Below are 21,937 nucleotides of genomic sequence, written 5' to 3'. Positions count from 1 at the left end.
CTGACATCCCAAGGCAGTGTGGCATTTATAATCACTGATTACACCCATTGAAATGAGTGCTGCTGTTCCCCATTTGGTGCAATATGGGTGGGGGGTGGGGGGTGTTGGAAATCCAGGACCAGCCTAAAATCGCCCTCCTGGAACTTGGTAACTTGCCATTGCAATTTTATTTTTTTAAAACTTTCTACATGTCACCAAAATACTAAAAATAAAAGGAGAAATATAATTTACAAAATAGCGGATTACTACTCACCTGGACCAGTGAAGCTTCCTTGATCTCAGGCCCTTACCGCATTTCTTCCCAATCAGAAGCACATCCAGCCAGTTGGGTTTTCAGGAATATCGCAATATGTAGGAGATGCATTTGCATACAGTGATCTCCAATGTAAATTAACTTGCACAGCTTGATTGTAATAATTCACTAAATGTGTCTAGCAAGGTGTGCCTCCAGGAGAGGGTTCACTGCCCTAAGGTACATCAAGTGAGGAGGAGGAGGATGGGACAGAGCCAAGGTGGATCCCTGGTGACACTCCTGTGTTTGTGTGTTGTAGGATCCTACTAAAATCAGCTGGCATTTCAGCCTGAGTGTGGGCAGCCGCTATGTGATAACCAGGCTCCATGTGACTGTTGTACAGCGCTCCAAGCATAGGTTGTTGCAGGTCAGCACCGCCTCTCGGCTCTTCCCCTTCAGTGAGGGGCAAGTGTGGGAGCAGGAGCTGCCCCCTGAGGCCTTACTAAGCCAGAACCGTGCTCCTTCAAAGGCAGAGGTCAATCCCCAGGATTCCAAGGGTAGCCTGGAAGACACGTTAACGCCCAAGATCAAACTGTCCAAAGTGATATCGTATAAGGTGAGAGAACCAGGACTCCCTCGTGTCCTCCCTAACACCTATTTCCAGCATTCAAATCAAGCTCCTTTTCTACCCCCATCTTTTCTTTTAGCCTTGCTTTTTACCCTTTCCCATCTGTCCCTCAGTGGAGACAGCTGCAAGGTCGGCCTTTAATCCTTTTCCATCCATATCTCACTGGACATCTTTTATTCCTAGGGGACAGTTACCAAAGTGTTAAATGCTCGGGCCGGCCTCTATGAAGTGGACGGGAGCATCTGCGTCTGTGTTGCTTATCAGCAGCTGGTGAATTGTGGCCGAGGGCTGCGTCCCGGGGCCCGCATAGAGGTGAGACCCTGGAAGGAGACCTCTGCCCACTTGTCATGTCTCTACTTGCATGCTGGTAAACGTTGCATTGCATAAATATTTTATGTACACTGATTCATTCACCCCACTGCGCTCAGCTTTTGGTCAACCTGTGCTTTACACGTCAAGGAGCACAGTGGAAGGAGAAAGCAGAGAGGGGAAATATGATGAAGTCTGGAGCAAAGCAACATAATTGATCAGAGGGTTTGGAAAATGTGAGCTCTGAGGAGCTGGATTTATCTAACTTAGATAAGAGATGGAAGGGTGACATAATAATCTCTGTTGGGTGGTTCAGCTCTAAAGAGAGCGCAAGAAGTTGAGGGTTTAAATTGCAGCAGAAGACAGATGCAACACACTGGAAACAAATCTTAGCCATGACGGGAGGCAAATACTTCCATGATGGTGATGGAATCGTCATCAGAAATTTTAAGAACCTGTTTGGTGCACATCTGCCTGACAGCTTGGATACAGTTACCTGTATATAATATGTAAACCATTTTGGTTGTACCACAGGTGATATATCAAATGCATTACCCTTACTCTTAACAGGTCAGGTTTTCAGGATATCATTAGTGAATATACACAAGAGGTATTTACATGCCATCATATACAAATCTCTTATGCATTTGTTAGGAATATTCTGAAAATCTGACCTCTTTGCAGACCTTGTGAATACCATCGGAGTAGATGACAAAATGAGGTTCTTTTTCAGCTTTTGACTTTTTTTTTTTCCCTTAGCGTCCTCACCAGACCAGTCCAGAGCCTATGGTTTGTGCTCATCTGCTATTCTGATATAACCTACAGGTTCTGGACTGGTCTGGTAGGACTGAAGGAAAGAAAATTTAGCTGGTAAGATCTTAAATTTCTTCATAATTCTCTGAACTATTTTCATTGAAAAAAACTGTCTACATCACAGATTCAGGATGCTCATCATCACCCTTTTGATGATGAACCACACAGTCTTGTCTCCTATGAGTTGACCTTCTGTCTCTGTATGTGTTGTAGATGCGAGACGTACACTTCCTGCAGAGACCCTCTCCACACTTCCCCCTTGTGGTGTTGTGCTGCTGCCTACAGAGCGTGATTCTTATCCAAGAGTTCTCTAGCCTCTGTTCTGCTCATCAGCCCTTCTACACCTCAAGGAACCTATTTGTGTCTTTGCTGCTAAAGCATCACCTGGGTTTGCCTCAGTACCTCTGGCTGGTGAAGACCGTAAAAGATCTACAAGATAAGTAAGGCAGGAGGGTGTGAGAATCTGTGTTCCCTAGTCCGCCATCCTTTCCGGGCATCTTCACCCTATTGCAGTATCTCAGTCTCTAGTCTGATTTTTTTCCTATCCTTACATCCCTATAAGCCAGTCATTGCTCTGCAATGGACAATGTTGGCTTTCTCTTTTCCTTGATGGATCCTACTCAGCCCTACTCCGCATCAGTCCTACAAAGTGAAATGCATTCAGGGCCATTGTTTAGAGGGGTGCAAACGGGGCACTTGCCCTGGGTCTCTATGCTACAGTGGGCCCTGAGCCTGTCTAAAGGAGAGTCTGCTGGTAGGCTCTGGGGGCTCATTTTCAAATCTCTGCCCTGGGGGCATCCAGGGGCAGTAACAGGAACTTGGTAATGCGAGCAGGTTCAAAATTATGTAAACAGAATTGATAACACTTAAGGCTTGTTACTAATATTTTTAGCATTTATATATATATATATATATATATATATATATATATATATATATATATACATTTTTATTTATTTATTTTGCCTGTTTTATGTCATTTTGCATTTTTTTGTATGTCTTTCTCTCCCTACTCTTTTTGGGTTGTACACTCCCTCCCCTGCTGTATGCCTGGCTCACTGTCTCTCCCCTGATTTTTCTCTCACTCTCTCCTGTCTTTCTCCATGGCTTAGGTTCTGCCCGCACTTTATTAAACAACATCAGTTAGAGGCCTCTGTGGGGACCATAGCCCACAGAATAACAGAGGAGGTCCTTGTCCCCATCCTTCGCTCGCTGTCGCCTTCTGAACACAGATGTAGGAATGTTGAGGAAGAGATTGCGGTGGTTGAGCAACATCAATGCCCCCTAACCAAGGTCAGATGCTAGATGGAGGCTCACCATGGCTCCTCTGGACCCCCACAGCTTACCCCAGCTTTCCTGAAACCCACAATGCTGTCTGCAGGCTTGGATTCGAGACTGACGCAGTTACCGTTGCCGCGGTGAACTGCAGTAAAGCCACGATAATGGCAACACTGTAAAAAAAAAAAAAAAAATCCTCTCCTCTCCTCTCACACAGGCCAGCTCCGTGGCCTTCCTCCTGCCAAGTCCCGCCCTCTCTACTGCAACTTCCTGCTTAGCGTCAAAACAGGAAGTTGCAGTAGAGAGGGCGGCACTTGGCAGGAGGAAGGCCACGGAGCCAGCCTTGGTGAATCGCCGACGCTGCTGGCAGGAAAGTGTAAGTAACAGCTTTTGATCTCTTTAGCACTGCCAGAGGAGCCTGCTGCGTTGCTGATAAGGGTTTCACTTTCCTCTGTCTGTCTAGACTAACCACTAGGTGTCACTATAGGAACATGAATCGCATCCCATAGTGCTAGTGTTGCTGAGAAAAAACAAGGGTGTGTGACTGGCTTATATACATAGTGTGTAAATGGATGATTATCATATAATGCATGCTTGCTTTGTTTAAATATGTATTCCATTATGTAGCTTCCCAATATTCCAGAACCTGTAGGATAGTTGTCCATCAACCAGCAGGTGGAGATAGAGGACTGAAAACTGAACTGAGACATCTATCTCTTGGCATGCAGTCCAACCAGCTTCTCAGTATTTTCTATCTCCAGCAGGTGGATGAGCACATTTTTCACCCTCTGGTTCTGAGTGCTTTGGTCTTGGTCCAGTTGGTCAACTGGTCCTCAGTTGAGCCACAAATTTACTTCTTCTCTTCTCTCCTGTTTCCTGAGGAGCTCTCCTTTTCCAACACAACAACCTTAAAAAAAAAAAAAAAAAAAGCATGGGACATAGTATCGGTCCTGAGCCTTTCTTATCTGTGGTAAGACTTGTGGAGACTGAGCATGGGTGGACCAGCCGACAGTGGTTAAGTCCAACTAAAGCTTGACTCAAAACTGGAGGGCTGCAAGTTGTAGTTGGTGCAATGGAGGGATCCTGCCCTTGTTCGTTTTGTGCTACTTGGGGTGAATGGCGGCTCCCACTATTCCAGAGGCCCGCCTGAGGTTACCTTGCATGCATATCTCTTGTTTTCTACGTGTGACAGGGAAGAGAGAGGTCCACGAGTCCACCCTTTTGCTCTTCTGGTTAGTGTTAAGTGACTGAGTTGTTTAAGGTTGTTGTGTTTGTTTGTTCTGAGTTTCTCCTTACTGCTTGCCTGTGTAAATACTGAGGAGGTGGACAGGATGCCAAGAGAGAGAGAGAGATCAGCTCAGTTTTCAGATCTCTGTCTCCACCTGCTGGTTGATGGACACAACATAATTTTGTTTCCATTCGTCCTTCCCACTAAGACCTAACTTCTCCTTTAAAAAAAACAACAAAAATAAGCAAAAGGGCAATACGATAAGAGTTGAGAAATGAGGGGAATCGGGGCACACAAAGGCGCTTGGAACTGCTGCATAAGTATCGTCATACTGTGTCAGACCAAAAGTCGGTCTAGCTCAGTGGCCAATCCAGATCGCAAGTATCTGGCAGGATCCCCAAAAGTAGCTATGTGTTACTTGCCCCCAGAAATAAGCAGTAGCTTTCTCCCAAGTCTAACTTATTAGCAGTTTATGGACTTTTCCTCCAGGAATTTGTCCAAACTTTATATTTTTGTTAAGCCAGGTACGCTAACTGCTTTTATCACATCGAATTCCAGACTCGGACATGCGTGAGACTATATAATCCTTTGCTGTGCAACAGGTCCTGCCTGTCCTCCCCCACCTTAGTATTGTCTGTCTCTCTCCCTGCAGTACTCGCCTCTGAAGGGTCCCTGCGAGGTGCTCTCTCTCTCACAGCTATATGCGGACGCAGAGCGGCAGGGCTGGGAGCGTTTATGTCTGCCACAGCTGCTCCCCAGCTCCCAGGCACAGTACATGAACACGCAGGAGCTGAACAGGAGTTTGGCCTGGTCTTTTCTCACCCTGGACGCCCAGGACTTCCAGCCGCAATGTGTCAGTGCTGTTCCCTCTCTCCTTACAACCTCCCTTTCCAGCTCGGCTCTCCTCTGATCTCTCTGCCTCTTGCCCCTCTTACAGATACTGCTAGGGGTGTTGCGTTCCTCCTCTCGCTCCGGCTCCCTCCAGCTGCAGGATGAAAGTCGCTCTGTACCCTGTCTTATCATCAAGAGGGGTAGAGCCTGCTGCAGCCATTTCACCGACACAGGATTCATAGGTTAGCAAACCCTAACTCTTTTGAGTCATGTGTATTGCACTGTTTCTGAATCTCCTGCAGCTACCTGGTATGCGCATTTTCTCTTAGGAGTAGCTTGTGTACTTGTATTTCTCTGTGAGGCAGAGACAGCTTGAGCATTAATGAGGTCTATAAAATAATGAGTGGAGTGAAATGGGTAGATGTGAATCGTTTGACTCTTTCCAAAAATACTAGGATTAGGGGATGAACAATGAAGCTACAAAGTAGTACATTTTAATATGAATTGGAGAAAATTTTCTTCACTCAACGTGTAATTAAACTCTGGAATTCCTTGCTAGAGAATGTGGTAAAAGCAGTTAGCTTAGCGGGGTTAAAAAAAAAAAAAGTCTGGACTGCTTCCTAAAGGAAAAGTCCATAGACCGTTATTAAATGGACTTGGGGGAAATCCACTATTTCTGGGCTAAGCAGTATAAAATGTTTTGTACATTTTTGGGATCTTGCTGGGTATTTGTGACCTGGATTGGCCACTGTTGGAAACAGGATGCTGGGCTTGATGGAGCTTTGGTCTGTCCCAGTATGGCAATACTTTTGAATTTATGTACTTGGGATTCTGAATGGAATGTTACTACTCTTTGGGGTTCTACATGGGATCTTGTTACTCTTTAGGATTCCAGAATCTTGCTATTGTTTGCAGTTCTACATGGAATGTTGCTACTCTTTGGGATCTTGCCAGGTATTTGTGACCTGGATTGGCCACTGTTGGAAACAGGATGCTGGGCTTGATGGACCTTCGGTCTGTCCTAGTGTGGCAATACTTATGATTAAAAAGGAAAACAAAAAGAGCAGATCGTGTGGAAATGAAATGCAATTTATTTAAACAAAACAACAATATTTATATGAGTACATACAGGCCGTGTTTCGCCCAACTGGGCTGCTTCAGGGGCTATACGGTCGCGACCGAAGCGCTGGCTTTATATCAGTAGACCATGTTTTAAATCTCTGACTCAGCTGTTTTTTTCCAAACCAATTCCTGATGCATGATTTCTACAGTTTGCCTTAGATTTGGCAACAAAGGATTTTCTGTATAGCCCCTGAAGTAGCCCAGTAGGGCGAAACACGGCCTGTGTCGGGCTGTATGTACTCATATAAGTATTGTTTAAATAAATTGCATTTCATTTCCACACGATCTGCTCTTTTTGTTTTCCATCTTGGAGTTTGCAGACCATCTGCCTTCGTGCTTTCTTGGACCAATACTTATGATTAGTCTTCTTCTCTCTGTCTCTATGCGGCAGGCAACATGTTGCTGATGGAGCGCTTTCAAGTCGTGGTAGAGAGGTTCATCCGCAGCGACTTTCCATCCTGGAGGCAGTTGGCAAGTCCAGAGTACGTGAGAGAGAAACGCAGCAGGTGAGAAGAAGAAGAGTTGTGTATGTGTTTGTGATAAAGAGGCCGACCGGATTTCGGTTCTGGCATTGAAATCGGCCCAAAATCCGTATTCAGCTTTGTTTTTGGTTTTGTCCAAAAATGCCAGTGCATTTGCAGCTGAAAGCAAAACTTCAGGCTGTGTCCCTCCCCATCTCTCTGGGGGAGCCGTTTCTGTCCCTCCAAATCTTAAGCGCCAATCCTGAATGTCTCAACAGCCATTTTGACAGTGGAGATAGCGAGGGCAGGTGCAACCGGAGATCACTCCTGCCTTGGTTAACCATAGACCACCAATGGTTAAGGTAGGCATAGTCGCCGAGAGGAGGGGGGGGGACAGGGGGGGACAAAATGGCCTGGGCCTCCAAGGGGGGACCCAGCGCCGCAGTCCCACCCGCCCTCCATCGTCGACCGTCTGCCCCCTGCATTGAAATCGCAGTCTCGCCTCCGTGAAAGCAGCGCTGCAGGCAGCAGAACGCCTCCCTTTGACCCTCCTCCCCTTCCTGTGTCCCGCCCTCGTCCGATGTAACTTCCGTGAGTGTGTGCCCCTTGCATAAGGAGGGAAGGAGGGCCGAAGGGAGGCGTTCTGCTGCCTGCAGCACTGCTTTCACGGAGGTGAGACTGCGATTTCAATGCAGGCCCAGTGGTGGACGGAGGGGGGAGCGGCAGCGATCTCGGGGGGGGGGGGGGGGGGGGGGGGGGGGAGCGGGGGTAGCGGCGCCGAGGGTGGCAGGGGTAGGGCCCCAGGGGCGGCCTTGCCCCGCCCCAGTCTCTCGGCGGCCTTGAAGGTAGGCCTTGGGGGGGGGGGGGAGGTGACACAACTCTGTCAGGGCGGGGGGAGTGGGTGCTGTTTGTAGGGTGGAGGCAGGGAGTGGGTGCTGTTGGTGTTTCTGCCAAAACTGAAAAATCTGGTTTGGGTCGGCCTCTTAATTGTGAGGATGTGGGTGTTAATGTTGATGTGAGTGGGCTGCTGGTGAGGGACCCCTGCTAAGGTGGAGATTGCGGTGAGCCTGTAGGTAGGATCCTGAATAATTCTGACCATTTTTCTATAGGGTTTATATCCAGTTCTATATGGAAGATGCAGTGAATCTGGGCCAATCAGGGGCTGTCAGCAGGCTCCACCAGCTTCCCAGGGAAGTTAAGCTTCAGTCAGCACCACATGAGATCCCTGCAGAACCTGTTGCCAGCAAGGACCAGCCTTCAAAACGCCAGGCTGAGCCTGACCCGTCTTTCCACGTGCCCCTTAAAGCTAAGGTGGCAAGAGTGATGGAAGCTGGAGAGGCCACACGTACAGAGCACCTGGGAGACGCAGAGGCCACGTGTGCAGAGCACCAGGGCGGCGGAAAGTCAGATGAGATCGGTAGACAGGGCTCTGTGTCTCAGCTGTTCCTGCTCGTTCACAAGGAGGGGCTGCTGCTGCGGAACTGTACCCCCATCCAGGGGGACGGAACGAGAGACATTGGGCAGCAGGAGAGGCTCACTCTGCAGCTCTCCTTTCAGGCCACAGTGGTGTGGGTGGGGAAACCCCGAGCAGAGCCAGGAGATACCCAGGAGTCCCCAGAAATCATTGATGGAGACTGGGAGAGGCTGAGAGAGCCACAGCGGGTGAGCGACTAGGACACTGGGTTCTTTACCGGCTCCCTTTTCTCACCACTGTAGAACAGGAGTTTTCAGCTTAGTCCTCGGAACACACCCAGCATCCAGGTTTTCAGGGTCTCCACAATGAATGGGCGTGAGTTAGATTAGCATGAGTGGAGGAGTGGCCTAGTGCTTAGGGTGGTGGACTTTGGTCCTGAGGAACTGAGTTCGATTCCCACTTCAGGCACTGGCAGCTCCTTGTGACTCTGGGCAAGTCACTTAACCCTCCATTGCCCCCCATGTAAGCCGCATTGAGCCTGCCATGAGTGGGAAAGCGCAGGGTACAAATGTAACAAAAATAAAATAGATACTATTGGAGATTCTACATGGAATATTGGAGATTCTACATGGAATGTTGCTACTATTGGAGATTCTACATGGAATGTTGCTATTCCACTAGCAACATTCCATGTAGAAGGCTGCGCAGGCTTCTGTTTCTGTGAGTCTGACGTCCTGCACGTACGTGCAGGACGTCAGCGTCACAGAAGCAGAAGCCTGCGCGGCCCCATTGGTGATCTGCAAGGGCCGACTTCTACATGGAATGTTGCTAGTGGAATAGCAACATTCCATGTAGAATCTCAAATAGTAGCAACAGTGGAGGAGTGGCCTAGTGGTTAGGGTGGTGGACTCTGGTCCTGGGGAACTGAGTTCAATTCCCACTTCAGGCACAGGCAGCTCCTTGTGACTCTGGGCAAGTCACTTAACCCTCCATTGCCCCATGTAAGCCGCATTGAGCGGGAAAGCGCGGGGTACAAATGTAATAAAAATAAAAAAATGGACATCTTGAAAACCAGACTGGGTTGAGACACCCTGCTCTAGAGCATTTTTAACTCCCCTTTCTCTTACCTGGCACATTTCCTCCTCCTCCTCCTCCATCTGTGGCCCAGTTATTTCTAAATATCTTCCTGCCTTTCTTCTTTTATTCTCCACCACTGACTTTCTGCTCTTGTGTTTTTTTAGGTGTTGCTTCTTTTCACGGGAAAAAGCATCAGATGGTTCCCTGTCCTACATCCAGACTGCTTGTACCGACTCATCATACCTCGATGTTCGGTTAGTGTCGCCCGGTTCTCATGGAGACCTGCCAGTGTCCCGTTAGTAGAGCATGGTGTTTTATCTTTTCTAAGTATTTTTCAGGCCTGGATGTTTCCTCCAGTACCATTCACAACCTCCTGGGTTCTCCTCCCCCCACCCCCCCCCCCCTCCATACTCTCTGAAGCCAGTCACCACAGTAACCGTCCTTGACTGGAGCTCATGCGCCAGTTACCTGGTAAACTACGGAAGCCTTAAGTGTTTTCAAAATACGCCTCATGTGTCCGCTGGACATCGCCGTTCACTCAACGCTTGCCTCTGTATGGCCTTGTTCCAAATCTAACTCAAAAACTCCTTGTTTTCTTTTCAGGATGTTGGGGTATTCAAGCGACTGTGTGCTCCCACCGTCCCTGTGAAAACCCAGCATCTCTTCAATTGCCCCTTGCTCCTGGTAGTGCCAGAGAACTGGAAACTGCATTATGTCACCCTGCTGGAGAGCCTGATCGAGCACCAGGTAGCCTTCCGTGGATGAAGCCTGGGTGACTGAGAAATCCATGTTTATAGGCTAAAAATATTCTTATGCTGTGCGTGTATTACTGGAAAATAAAAAAGCAAGTTTTCTAGTGGAGAAACTTTTTTTTTATTTTCAGTAAAATGAGCCCTTTTTCTCTTCTTGTCCAGTATAGCTGTCTCATAGGTGGAGTGTTTATCCTGCATATGAATAAACTGGCCTGTGTTAGACTGACCCCTTAGGGTGGGGCAGAGAACTGTCTCAAGAATTTTATGGAGACCTTCTCTCAAGCAAATCTGCTTTAAGTAATACGGGTGATTTTTAAGCACTCAGTTGGCCGTGGGAATTCCCTCCGCAAATTGGTTTCTTGGCCAGGAAGGCAGTTGTCTGCTTTGAGCTCTGCCGGGTCGGAGCAGACATGTATATATATTTTTTTTAAGTTTAGTGGGTGGGGAGGGGTGTCTGGTAAATCGAATTGTCCATTAAATCGAAATGTCTGAAAAATATTAGTTTTCATATTTAAAAAATCCCCCCACAAATTTAAGGCCTCATATCAAGCCACGCAGCAGTGCCGATGAAGCCCGTGAGAACGTGGCATATCATGCATTAAGAAATATATATACTGTACTTTCATATAAATACACTTTTAATTGTTTTTGCTTTGGATTTGTGCTGCTTCTGAAATCATCTCAGCTGCGACCTTCGAATAACTAATGTCAGCACAGTCGTCATTAATACACAGCCGCCGGCAGTGTGTCCATTAAATTGAGGGTCGACTGTAAGACCCCTTCAGGAATACTCCATTACCCTGGCTTCATTGCCACTGGAGACCATCATCAGTCAGTTGAAACCTACCTTGTCGTGTTCCCAGTGACTTTTTTTCTCCACACTCTTGCTATCGTTAACAGGACCTGTACCAGACGCTTGCTCGCGGGAGGCCAGAGCTCCACTCCGTTGCGGAAATCCTGCAGCCTAAGTAAGATTTGGGGTGGGGCAGCTTTTTATCCGGGGTAGGGGGTTGATGATGGTGGCTTTTGTGCTGTCTTACCTAGATCCCTTTCTTGGTACGTGGAACCTTGCATGACATAGCTATAATTCGGGTTCCTCTTTCCCACATGCATCACTTTGCACTTGCTCACATTAAACATCATCTGCCATCATTCTGTGTGTATTCTGTGTGTGCAGGAGCATAGCCAGACCCTGCGATTTTGGATGTGGCCTTCCCACCTCCGTACATACATACAGGGTTGGGGTTTTTAGGTTTTTGGGGTTTTTTTTTAAACCTTTCCCTCCCACTGCCCCTATTCACATTTCACATGTCGCCATCTTTCTCCCCTTCTGCCCACAGCCAGGCATATGCCCGTCTCTCGCTCTCTGAAAACACCCCCTCCCCTGTCTACTTCCAAAGCATCACCAATTCCGGTAGGCGACTGGCGCCGGCCCTGCAGGCTTCCCTCTACCGCCTCCCCACCAGTAGAGAAACAGGAAGTGACATCGAGGGCAGGACGCGGTACAGGGAAGCCTGCACAGTCGGCACTGGTTGCCTACAGGAATCGTTTGCCAGCGACAGCTCGGAAGTAAACTAGGGTGGAGGTTCGGAGAGAGACGGGCAGATGTTGTGCTGCCAGCAGAGAAAGAGAGAGGAGTGAAGCACTGCCAATGAGGTGTTTTTTGAAAGCCACTAGACTGGGTGGGCCTGAGGCAAGAATGAGTGGGCCTGTGCCCACCCAGGCCCCGCCCATAGCTATGCCATTGCTTGTGTGTGGTGTTTGATAAAACTGTCCTATTTTTGTCTATAGTGCTACTAGACATACACAGCCTTGTAGACATACACGTAAAAAAAAGTCCCTGCTCCACAGAGCTTAGTCTATCCACTGTCGCCATGTTTGTGTTTTTCTCTCTCTCTTGTGAGGTGTGATTTATGAAATCTTTTGTTGGTCAAATTTTCAGGATATCCGAAATAAATATTCATGAGAAAGTTTCATGCAATTTTTTTTCTCATGCATATTGTGGATTTCCTGGAAACCTGATTAACTGAGAGTCTCTCGGGATTAGTTAGGCAGCCACTGCTCTAGAGACCCCACAGATCCCATCTTCAGAAGTAATACACACAGGCAAAATTTTTTTTTTTTTTTTAATTTGCATTTTGGTGTGTTTTTTTTTTTTTTTTCATTTAGTTTCACATGTTTGTCTTAATAGGGACTTTTAGTGCCTGCTAAATTGACTTTAAAATGCATTAAAAAGTGACCTTTCGTGCGTGCCTCACGTTTGTCATTCCTGTGCGCTAAGGCCATTTTTACCCTGTGGTGAAGATGGTCAACTTCTCTATTTCCAGCATTAATGGCCACTGGAAGTAAGGGCTCATTCGCTAATCCAGTTACACCTCCGTTAATAAAGCCTCGCTAGAGTTTTTAGCGTGCCTGCTAACCCTGTAGACACCCATATGGGCTCTCACGGTTAGCGTGCGCTAAAAACTCTAGCGCGCCTTTTGTAAACAGGGCCCGTCATGTGTGGCAGTGTAGCTGTATTAACCAATTACTGCAGAACACACTCTCCACTGTCTGACCCACCCCAGCTTTTTTTAAGGTGCTCCAATGAACCGAATGCACACTCCAGGTAGCTGCAGGGTCGAAGGGAGGAAGCCTTGCCCTTCTGCTCTCTCTTTCCTGGACACACGGAGCTGCTTTAAGACTCTGCCACGTATGAGGAGGGTTCGGGCAGAGTGGAAGAGATGCCTTAGCTGTCTGTCTCTCTTTCAGGTTCACAAGGTCCTTGGTGTCCTTTGTGGGTGAAATTGCGGAGCGGACTCTGTGTGAGCCAGAAAGGAAAAGCTGGATCCCGACTTCACTGAGCAAGGGAAGGGATGAGGGTGAGGACATGTGCTGTAGAAGTTAAGTCAACCCCAGAACTTGAGTGCTTGTCTGAATTTTGAAGAATGGAAATGATTATTATTATTTGTATAGCGCTACCAGTCGCACGCAGCACTGAACACATGACACAGAGACAGTCCCTGCTCAAAAGAGCTTACAATCTAAATAATACAGACAGACAAGACAATTAAGGGCGAGGAAAGTACTGGGTGAGAAGGAACAAGGATAGGGGAATTGAGTAGTGGTTAGGAGCCAAAACATTCCATCTAGAATCTCCAATAGTAGCAACATTCCATGTTCCACTGCACTAACCACTAGGCTACTCCTCCACTAGCAACATTCCACATAGAAGCCTTCCCTTGCCGATCAGCAACGCGGACGCGCAGGCTTCTGTTTCTGTGAGTCTGACGTCCTGCACATACGTGCAGGACGTCAGACTCACAGAAACAGAAGCCTGCGCAGCCGCGTTGCTCATCTGCAAGGGCAGGCTTCTACATGGAATGTTATTATTATTAACATTTGTACAGCGCTACCAGACGCACGCAGCGCTGAACACCTGACACAGAGAGACAGTCCCTGCTCGATAGAGCTTACAATCTAAGTAATAAAGACAGACAAGACAGTTACGGGTGAGGGAATTAATGGGTGAGAAGGAAGGAAGGGACAAGGGAAGGGCAAGTGAGTAGTGGCTAGGAGCTAAAAAGCAGCAGCGAAAAGGTGGGTTTTCAGCATAGATTTGAAAACAGGTAGAGATGGAGCTAGACTTATAGGTCTATTATTATTTTTTGTTGCCGTGCCTCCTAGGAGTTTTCCTGCCCTGGGAGTATACCCTGAAACTGACTGTCCGTGATACCTCCAGCTCCAGGAGCACACTTCATGTCTACATAAATTCCAGTGTGCCCCTCCTGCTGGGCTTACTGCCCAAAGCACAAGTGCACTTCTACAATCTCGAAAGGAAAACCTCCAAGTAAGCCATCTCCATTTTTGTCTCTCCAAAGTTACTGTTCCCTTCTAGGGTTACTACTTCCCTTTTGGAGTGTCTCTTTCCACCCCTCCCCCCACACCCCAAGACCTTTGCCAGACCAACTAGTGCCTCGGATGGTCATGAGGTTCCCCCCTGCCCGCCCCCCATCCTGGCTAGGTGTGTTGAGGCCATGCAGACAGTTCTCCCCTTCTAATGATGTGGTTATGCAAGAGCTGAGTTTTACCACTCCGGTGACACACACCTCTTTCCACAGCCATGTGTCCCACTCTGCTAGGGTTACTGCTTCTCACAACCTCTAGTTTGTGCCCGCTAGAGTTAACATTCTCACCATACTCCCTAGTGTTCCCGCTGCCAGTGGGGTTACTACTTCCTTGCAGTCCTAACTGCCTTCCTTGCCAGGCTACTGCCCTCTGCAGCTTAGGGTGCTTGTCCCTCATTTACTCTGTTTGCCCCCCTACTCGCTATTGATTGCTGTCCAGCACTGTGAGAAGAAACCTTTTTTCATTATCCTGCTAACCAGTACAGACATGTTAAGTTTATGCCGTTCTGCCAGCAGATGGAGACAAAGAACCACAATTTTGTGTGACATCACTGTTCTAAAGGAGTAGTACAGACGAGGCTCTTGCCAGTATTCTCTGTCTTAAGCAGATGGTCCATAGGCTGGGCAGATTCAACAGATTGATTTGAGCTTCAGGATATTTCCCCTGCTAGCGCAGGATTCAGCCTCATTCTCCCAGGGCTCTCTGGTCTTCAGGCCTTCCCCTCTGGTAGAGCAGGATTCAGGCTTTCTCTCCTAGCAAGTTTCAAGTTAATGTACCGCTTAGAAGAACCTATTAAGGCAGTTTACAATAGTCAAAACAATAAGTGAATTAGGGAAAAACTACAGTGATAGGGAGAGAGCAGGAGAGTGAAGAAATGCCAAAGACATGGAAGCAGTAGGGAGTAACAAGACCCGTATGGACTGCTTTCCCTGCTGGAGCAAAGTTCAGCTTTTCACTTCCAGTGCCAACGGTCTCCCAGGGCAGCAATTTGTGAACTGTCTCTCCTGGTTGAGCAGATTCTTTTCTGGCCTTCTGGTAGGTAAGGTGATTAGCTATGTTTCTGACTTGTTCCAGCAGAGCTATTGTCTGTTTAGGCCTCCAGCCTTGTCACCAGAACCTTCAGTGTTGGACCCTGAATGAGAGGGGACCCGGCTTTCACGGTGGAGCCTTCCTTCTCTCATCCTTGGCTCCCTTATGCCCGATTTTTGTTTCAGGTATACACCAGGCCTTTTTGTAAAATGAGGGAGCCTGGGCATAGGGGGGGGGGGGAGGAGGGAAAACATGACTCTTCTTCGATACCTGAATGTACTTCCACATTTCCATTGGAGAAGACTGTTGGAGATTTTTGCGATTTTTACTATCTAGGGAAGGCGCTTCCAATTCAGGTCAGAAGACTAGGGCAATTTTGGCTGGGCAGTGAATTATGGAAAATGCAGTTTGATTCCCACCCAGTCCCTTGGGCTATCTGTGGGTTCACTTTGATGCCGAGCTGAGTCTCCATGAAGTGGAAAAGGATTTCCAAGTTTCTGACTCGGGGTCAGAAGTTTCTTTCTGAATTACAAGATTTGAGAGTATTACCAACTTTTGGGCTTGACGATGGCCTCTGTGGATCTAGTAGCTTTGGACAAAAGCTATGAGTCTTCTTCAGGGCTCTTTAGTGGTTCAGTGGTCTCCCCGATCTCAGGACTTATCTTCCTGTGGAATCCCCAAATGGCATTTAGCTATGTTGGGTTCAAGCCTAGTGAGCTGGGGCATCCATTGCCATGGACAAGTAGCACACATACTTTTGTCCAAGAAAGACGATGCCTGGCGTGTGGAGCAGAATGGTGACCTCCCCAAAAAACCCACCTATCTTTTGGCAGTTGATATAGCAAGAGTAGAAAATATCCAGATTGACTTCTTAGGAGCTTGATGGAGCGGGAACAAGGCCAGGAAGTTTTTTTTCTAATGAGACATATACCCATATGGACCTAATGGCAATTTGCTAGAACTCTTGACAGATTTTTCATCTGCTGAAAAGAACAAGGCTCTAGAGATATTGGTGCCTTTGATAGAGTCATGGCTGAAGAACGAACTACTTTGTGTTTCCTCCATGTTTATAAGGCAGGACTCTCAGAAGATCACTTGTTGGTCATTCTAGTGGTTCCAGATTGGCCAAGAAGGTCATGGTACGCAGATCTAAAGTGAAGGCTGGGGGCCCCCCACCAATTTCCCTTTACCAAGGAAGGCTACCCCAAGGTCTGAGTTCCTTGGAAGATTAATCTTCATTTTGTTTTACAGTCTAGCACTTAAAAGGCTAGGTTGCAAAAGAGGGGTGTTCCTCAGTGGTGGTGAGGGTGTATAAAGCCTCTATTTCATTGATGTATATTAGGGTATAGCATTGTTTTGAGGTTTCTTGCAAAAAATCTGACACTAAGTGCCTAGCCTTTATTTCTCTGAAGGTTGAGGTTGCAGCCATTTTGTGATATATAAAGCTCAAATTTAGGGTCCATCAGTGGATTTCTCCTTCAGAGTTAACTGTTTGATTCTCCAGTGGGATCTTAACCTAGTCCCCAATAGCCTTTAGAGGCGCATTTGTCAAGGGAAAGAGAACTGTCCAGCAAATATGGACATTAGTCAAGTTCTTCCCAGATACCTGAAGGTGACTAATTAGTTTAGGAAGGCCAAGAGACTTTGTCGTCTTCAGCGGCCCTTGGAAGGGAGAGGCAGCTTCTAAATCGTCCTTGTGGATGGGCAATAAATGCAATCTCCTTAGCCTATTGTGGGAGACAGGTGTCTTGGGAGCTGGTGTTCCAGCAAAGTTAGTGTCTTGTTTGGCCAAGCCCCCTCCCCCTTGTCTCTGGACCCTTCAGGATTGATCCTTTAAACATGAGGTACCTCTGCTCTCTCAACAGAGCCTTTGTCCTTTCATTGAAGGCTGGGGGCCTTGTGAGCATATTCATAAAGGATGCAGGCTTCCTTCTGGGCAGAGTGTAGAGCAGTTAATGTGGAAGACATTTGGCTATTTCCTTTATATCTCTGTGATAGTGTTAGAGATAGATATGGGTTTTTGTTTACATTTTTCAGGTTTTGTTTTTTGTTTTGTTTTGGTTTTTTAAACTCCGTTCCATTACTTTGACATTTAAGATATTGGCAAGACTTTTTTTTTTTTTCCATTAAATTTTTTTTTTTTTTGGGGGGGGGGGGGGGGGGGGGGGGGGGGGTTACTCCGTTCCATTACTTTGACATTAAGATACTGGCAAGAGTCCTGTCTGTACCACTTATTCAGTAAAGTGATGTCGCAAGAACAAAACCAGTAGTCCTCTGTCTGATCTGCTAGCAGGGAGGCCTAATCCCATTTATCTGGACTGAGTGAGAAGGATTCAAATAAAGGAAATAAACCCCCTCGAAATGTGAGAGAGCTGGATGTACAAACTACTTGTTCATATTGCTGTCAAGCTATTACTGGATCTCAGACACCCTTTTTCTCTCTTTTAGGCTGAATAACGTGTATTGTAAATTTGTGGCCTGCAGCTCCTTCAGCGTGATGGAGCTCCCATCACATCCAGCCCTGCGGTGAGCCCGATGCCTGGAACTGCTGCTCCCTCACCCACGTATCATTTTGCTCCAATTTTGACTGGCTTGTGCTGCTGTAGGAGCACTTGGGGAGTCTCCGGTGCTCCACGCTTTTTCTTTTCCTGCTCCATGTGCTTTCTGAGCACTCTCTGTGCATGTTCTTTGCTGCTTCGCATCGTCTGAGCATCTTCGTTCATGAATTCATTCATGACATTTATACCCCCACCCCATTAGCCCGAAATAGACTGGCGTTCAGTGTGGCTCACGCTTTTCCTCTTCCTCCCCCTCTAGGTCAGCGGCACTGGACAGCGAATCCCCCCCGCCTGATTCCTCTCTTCCAATGATGTTCCTGTCCCAGTTGATGTTGCAGCCAGAGCAGTCGTCTCGGGGACGCTCCGTGTGCCACGTGGTCTGTGTGCTCAGCCTAGGCCTGAACTGGCTCTGCTCTCACTGCGGCAGTGCCTTTGTTAACGTACGTGGGAGAGGGAGGGAAACCTTTCGGCATGTATCCAGGGGGAGGGGGCAAGTACTGTTAACTTTAAGAGAGCAATGGAGGGGGAAGCTCAGTCCCTTTTCATTGTTAGTGAACAGGAGAAGGCAACTACCCCCAGCTGTGAATGAAGAATTAGAGGGCCTGGTACCCCCAGAAAAGGGGAGGGGGGGAGTAGGCTTCTCCAGCCATAAGGCAAAGAGTGGGAAGGTCAGGGCAGTATTTTTCACTGTAAAGGTTGGGGGAGTGGGGGGGTGTTTGATAGGTAGATGTGGTAAGGTCCAGTTCAGGATATCTTTCAACTGAAGTGTGACACTCCTTATTTCTCCCTCAGGGGAGCTGTAGCAGAACCGGGCCCACCTGTTCATCCAAGACACCCGTCTTCCAGGCTTATGCCAAGTGAGTGCTCTGTGGTGTGTGAGGTTTCTCTTGTTTTTGCGCACGGTGTGCTGTTTGTTCTTTCTCCATGCTGCAGAGATTAGGGGGGTAGGGGGTTGCTGCAGTCCTGCCTTCTGTTGACTACTCTTCAGTGTCCGGGATGTTCTTTCTTCTGCAGGATTATAATAGAGGATGGAAGCACCGAAGCCCACGTTATGTGCAGAAATCACCAGGTCTCCGCCCTGCTACACCTGCCCCCTTCAGAATGGGAGGGATTGCAGCAGCATGTGCTGAAGAAGGGGCACGTGTATATCCATCACCGTGGCTGGAGCGTGGAACACAAGGTCAGCAGTCCCTTCTCTCTCATCCGCCCGCAACCTCAGAGTCATCTTCCACTCCTCCCTCTCCTTCTCTGCGCATATCCAGCAGACAGCCAAGACCTGTCGCTTCTTCCTCTTCAACATCAGCAAAATTCGCCCTTTCCTCTCTGAGCACACCACCCGAAGTCTCGTCCACGCCCTCATTACCTCTCGCCTTGACTACCGCAACCTACTCCTCACCGGCCTCCTCTATCCCTCCTTCAATCTGTCCAGAACTCTGCTGCACGTCTTATATTCCGCCTGAACCGTTATACTCGTATCACCCCTCTCCTCAGGTCGCTTCACTGGCTTCCGGTCAGATACCGCATTCAATTCAAGCTCCTCCTTCTTACCTACAAATGCACTCAGTCTGCAGCCCCTCATTACCTCTCTACTCTCATCTCCCCTTACGTTCCCGCCCGTAACCTCCGCTCACAGGACAAATCCCTCCTCTCAGTACCCTTCTCCACCACCGCCAACTCCAGGCTCCGCCCATTCTGCCTCGCCTCACCCTATGCTTGGAATAAACTTCCTGAGCCCGTATGCCAGGCCCCGTCCCTGCCCATCTTCAAATCCTTGCTCAAAGCCACCTCTTCAATATTGCTTTTGACACCTAACCTTTATACCTTTCACGAAATCTAGACTGCCCCAATTTCAATACCCCTACTTGACTGACTGTACATTTGTCCTTTTAGATTGTAAGCTCTTTGAGCAGGGACTGTCCTATGTTAAATTGTACAGCGCTGTGTAACCCTAGTAGCGCTTTAGAAACGTTAAATAGTAGTTGTCTTGTCAGTGCTGTCTCTGACGCTCCCCCCTTCCTTCACACCCCATCCTGACCTACTACAAGTACGAGGGCTTATCACTTCTATAATGCTAATAGATGTATGCTGTATACAAATACCTAAGACCCTCTGAGCAGGCTTTTGTTCTACTGCCTTCTGCAGTCATAGACTCTCTCCACCCCCTTCCCTGCTGACCTTGCCTCTGGTGCTGAACCTGCTCCTGGTCTCCTCCCTCATTTCTTCCTACCCTGCAGCGCTAACATTTGCTCCCACCCTCCACCCTCCTTCACTTCTTGCTTAGCAGTGGCACAGACCTCTCCGCTTCAGTGTGTTGCTTTAGCATGGTACTGACCCAATTCCCTTTCCTTTCTCATTACCCCTTACTACTACTTGACATTTCTAAAGCGCTACTAGGGTTACGCAGTGCTGTACAATTTAACATAGAAGGACAGTCCCTGCTCAAAGGAGCTTACAATCTAAAGGACCAATGTACAGTCAGTCAAATTGGGGCAGTCTAGATTTCCTGAAAGGAATAAAGGTTAGGTGCCGAAAGCAACATTGAAGAGGTGGGCTTTGAGCAAGGATTTGAAGATGGGTAGGGAGGGGGCTTGGCGTAAGCGCTCAGGAAGTTTGTTCCAAGCATAGGGTGAGGCGAGGCAGAATGAGCGGAACCTGGAGTTGGCGGTGGTGGAGAAGGGTACCCCTTCAGTGTTGGTACCACTAGCCCTTTTTCTGGCACTGACTCGCTGCCCCTCCCCCTCGCTCACTACTACCCCTTCAGTGTTGGTACGACTGATCCTTCTTCATCCTCAGCGCTGCCCCCTTTTTCTTTCATTACCCCTTCAGTGTTGGTAGCACCAGCCCTTTTTCTCTCAAACTTCCTCGGTGCTGGCACTGACCCCGCTCCCCCCTCCTCCTCTCATTTTGCAGTGCACTGAGGCGCCAGATGAAGACTTGTTGACAAAATACTTGAGGAAACTGTGCCTCAGTCCCCTCATCTGCCGACCTGTCCTGCTCTCCTTCAGGCCCCATCAGCAGGGGAAAGAGGCTTCCCACACAGGTAAGAGGCTGGGGGAGAACAAGTCCTTCCAGTAATACCTATGTCTCTGGTCTTAGGTGCCCCCCCTCTCCCCTGCACGCTGTAACCCCACGCAGAGAAGAAAGCAGGAGGACTCATTCTCAGTGTCCATGCTAACTGTATAGTTTGTGCTTCTGCAGACTCTGTGCAGACGAGAACATTTGGCCTCGGACGCTACGAGTATCGTACACACATCCCGGCCCCACTGCTGCTGATGTGTCTGGAGCTCCAGGAAGTGGATTACAAGGCCTTATGTCACCTGAGCAGCCATAGGATCAGAATGGCTGGATTAGGGTAAGTCATTGTGGGGGGGGGGGGGGGGGGGGGGAATAATGTAAATATTGCAATAAACCTTACTCCTTCTTTTCTGGCTTGGGGCTGCAGATTGCTTCCTGCACCCGAGTGCTCAGCGACTCGCCCTCCTTGAGGCCATCCCGAGGAAGCCAGCTTACAGCACGGCCTTCTCCCAGCAGACTCTCCGTTCCCAGAGACCCCCGAGTCTTGCAGTGGACGTAAGTATTCTGGAACAGTCCTCGGAGCAGAACTCTTACCTCCTCATTTCAAGCATGCTTGGCTTTCTTGTGTGTGTTTAATGTTTTTTTTTTTTTTTTTTTTTAATTCTGCTTTTGAAGGCTCCCTTCATGGAAGATTCTAGAGGAGCCAGATGGAGCATGAAGAGAGAGAGTGGATGTGTTTTCCCTGCTCACAAACATCTCCCCTATTGCCCTGTCCCCAGGAATGAGTACACATGTCATACTCCCCCCCCCCAGTTCCTTTTTTTTATTGTTTTAAACCATGTGTAAACACTGAATAACATAGCATTTTTCCAGATCTTGTATTTTAAGCACTCCTGGGCTAGGCCTTCTTTGTGTCTCTTAATGTACAATAACCACTGTGTTTGTTTATTTGCTCTTGAAACCACATTAAATCTGTTTTATCTGACAGCATTGTCCCTTTTTTTTTATCGTCTGTCCTGCTTTTAGGACAACAAACTCCAGATGCCCACAGAATGTAATGATTTTTTTTTTTTTTGTTACATTTGTACCCCACGCTTTCCCACTCATGGCAGGCTCAAAGCGGCAGGCAATGGAGGGTTAAGTGACTTGCCCAGAGTCACAAAGAGCTGCCTGTGCCGGGAATCGAACTCAGTTCCCCAGGACCAAAGTCCACCACCCTAACCACTAGGCCACTCCTCCGCTGTTGCCACTATTTGAGATTCTACATGGAATGTTGCTATTCCACTAGCAACATTCCATCTA

The 21,937-nt window shown here is 48.0% G+C and overlaps 1 protein-coding gene across 2 annotated transcripts in view; it reads left to right on the top strand.

The window, feature by feature from the left end:
* Positions 1 to 21,630, top strand: part of CTC1 (CST telomere replication complex component 1) — a 32,931-nt gene extending 11,301 nt beyond the window's left edge. Inside the window, exons 6-26 of one of the 2 annotated variants that reach the window (XM_030187974.1) lie at positions 552 to 848; positions 1,044 to 1,172; positions 2,196 to 2,422; positions 3,095 to 3,275; positions 5,141 to 5,341; positions 5,426 to 5,561; positions 6,833 to 6,947; positions 8,012 to 8,564; positions 9,558 to 9,647; positions 9,997 to 10,140; positions 11,046 to 11,113; positions 12,897 to 13,006; positions 13,812 to 13,974; positions 17,511 to 17,588; positions 17,880 to 18,060; positions 18,413 to 18,477; positions 18,635 to 18,800; positions 20,531 to 20,660; positions 20,819 to 20,972; positions 21,063 to 21,190; positions 21,311 to 21,630. In XM_030187974.1, the coding sequence (XP_030043834.1) occupies positions 552 to 848; positions 1,044 to 1,172; positions 2,196 to 2,422; positions 3,095 to 3,275; positions 5,141 to 5,341; positions 5,426 to 5,561; positions 6,833 to 6,947; positions 8,012 to 8,564; positions 9,558 to 9,647; positions 9,997 to 10,140; positions 11,046 to 11,113; positions 12,897 to 13,006; positions 13,812 to 13,974; positions 17,511 to 17,588; positions 17,880 to 18,060; positions 18,413 to 18,477; positions 18,635 to 18,800; positions 20,531 to 20,660; positions 20,819 to 20,972; positions 21,063 to 21,105 (3,231 nt within the window). In that variant the 3' untranslated portion in view covers positions 21,106 to 21,190; positions 21,311 to 21,630. The remainder of the gene's footprint in view (positions 1 to 551; positions 849 to 1,043; positions 1,173 to 2,195; positions 2,423 to 3,094; positions 3,276 to 5,140; positions 5,342 to 5,425; positions 5,562 to 6,832; positions 6,948 to 8,011; positions 8,565 to 9,557; positions 9,648 to 9,996; positions 10,141 to 11,045; positions 11,114 to 12,896; positions 13,007 to 13,811; positions 13,975 to 17,510; positions 17,589 to 17,879; positions 18,061 to 18,412; positions 18,478 to 18,634; positions 18,801 to 20,530; positions 20,661 to 20,818; positions 20,973 to 21,062; positions 21,191 to 21,310) is intronic. The other variant, XM_030187975.1, reaches the window with a different exon arrangement.
* Positions 21,631 to 21,937: the final 307 nt, after the last annotated feature.

This window comes from Microcaecilia unicolor, chromosome 14 (assembly GCF_901765095.1).
Source record: "Microcaecilia unicolor chromosome 14, aMicUni1.1, whole genome shotgun sequence".
In the NCBI taxonomy this organism is placed as follows: domain Eukaryota; kingdom Metazoa; phylum Chordata; class Amphibia; order Gymnophiona; family Siphonopidae; genus Microcaecilia; species Microcaecilia unicolor.
This window is presented reverse-complemented; position numbering and strand designations above follow the sequence as displayed.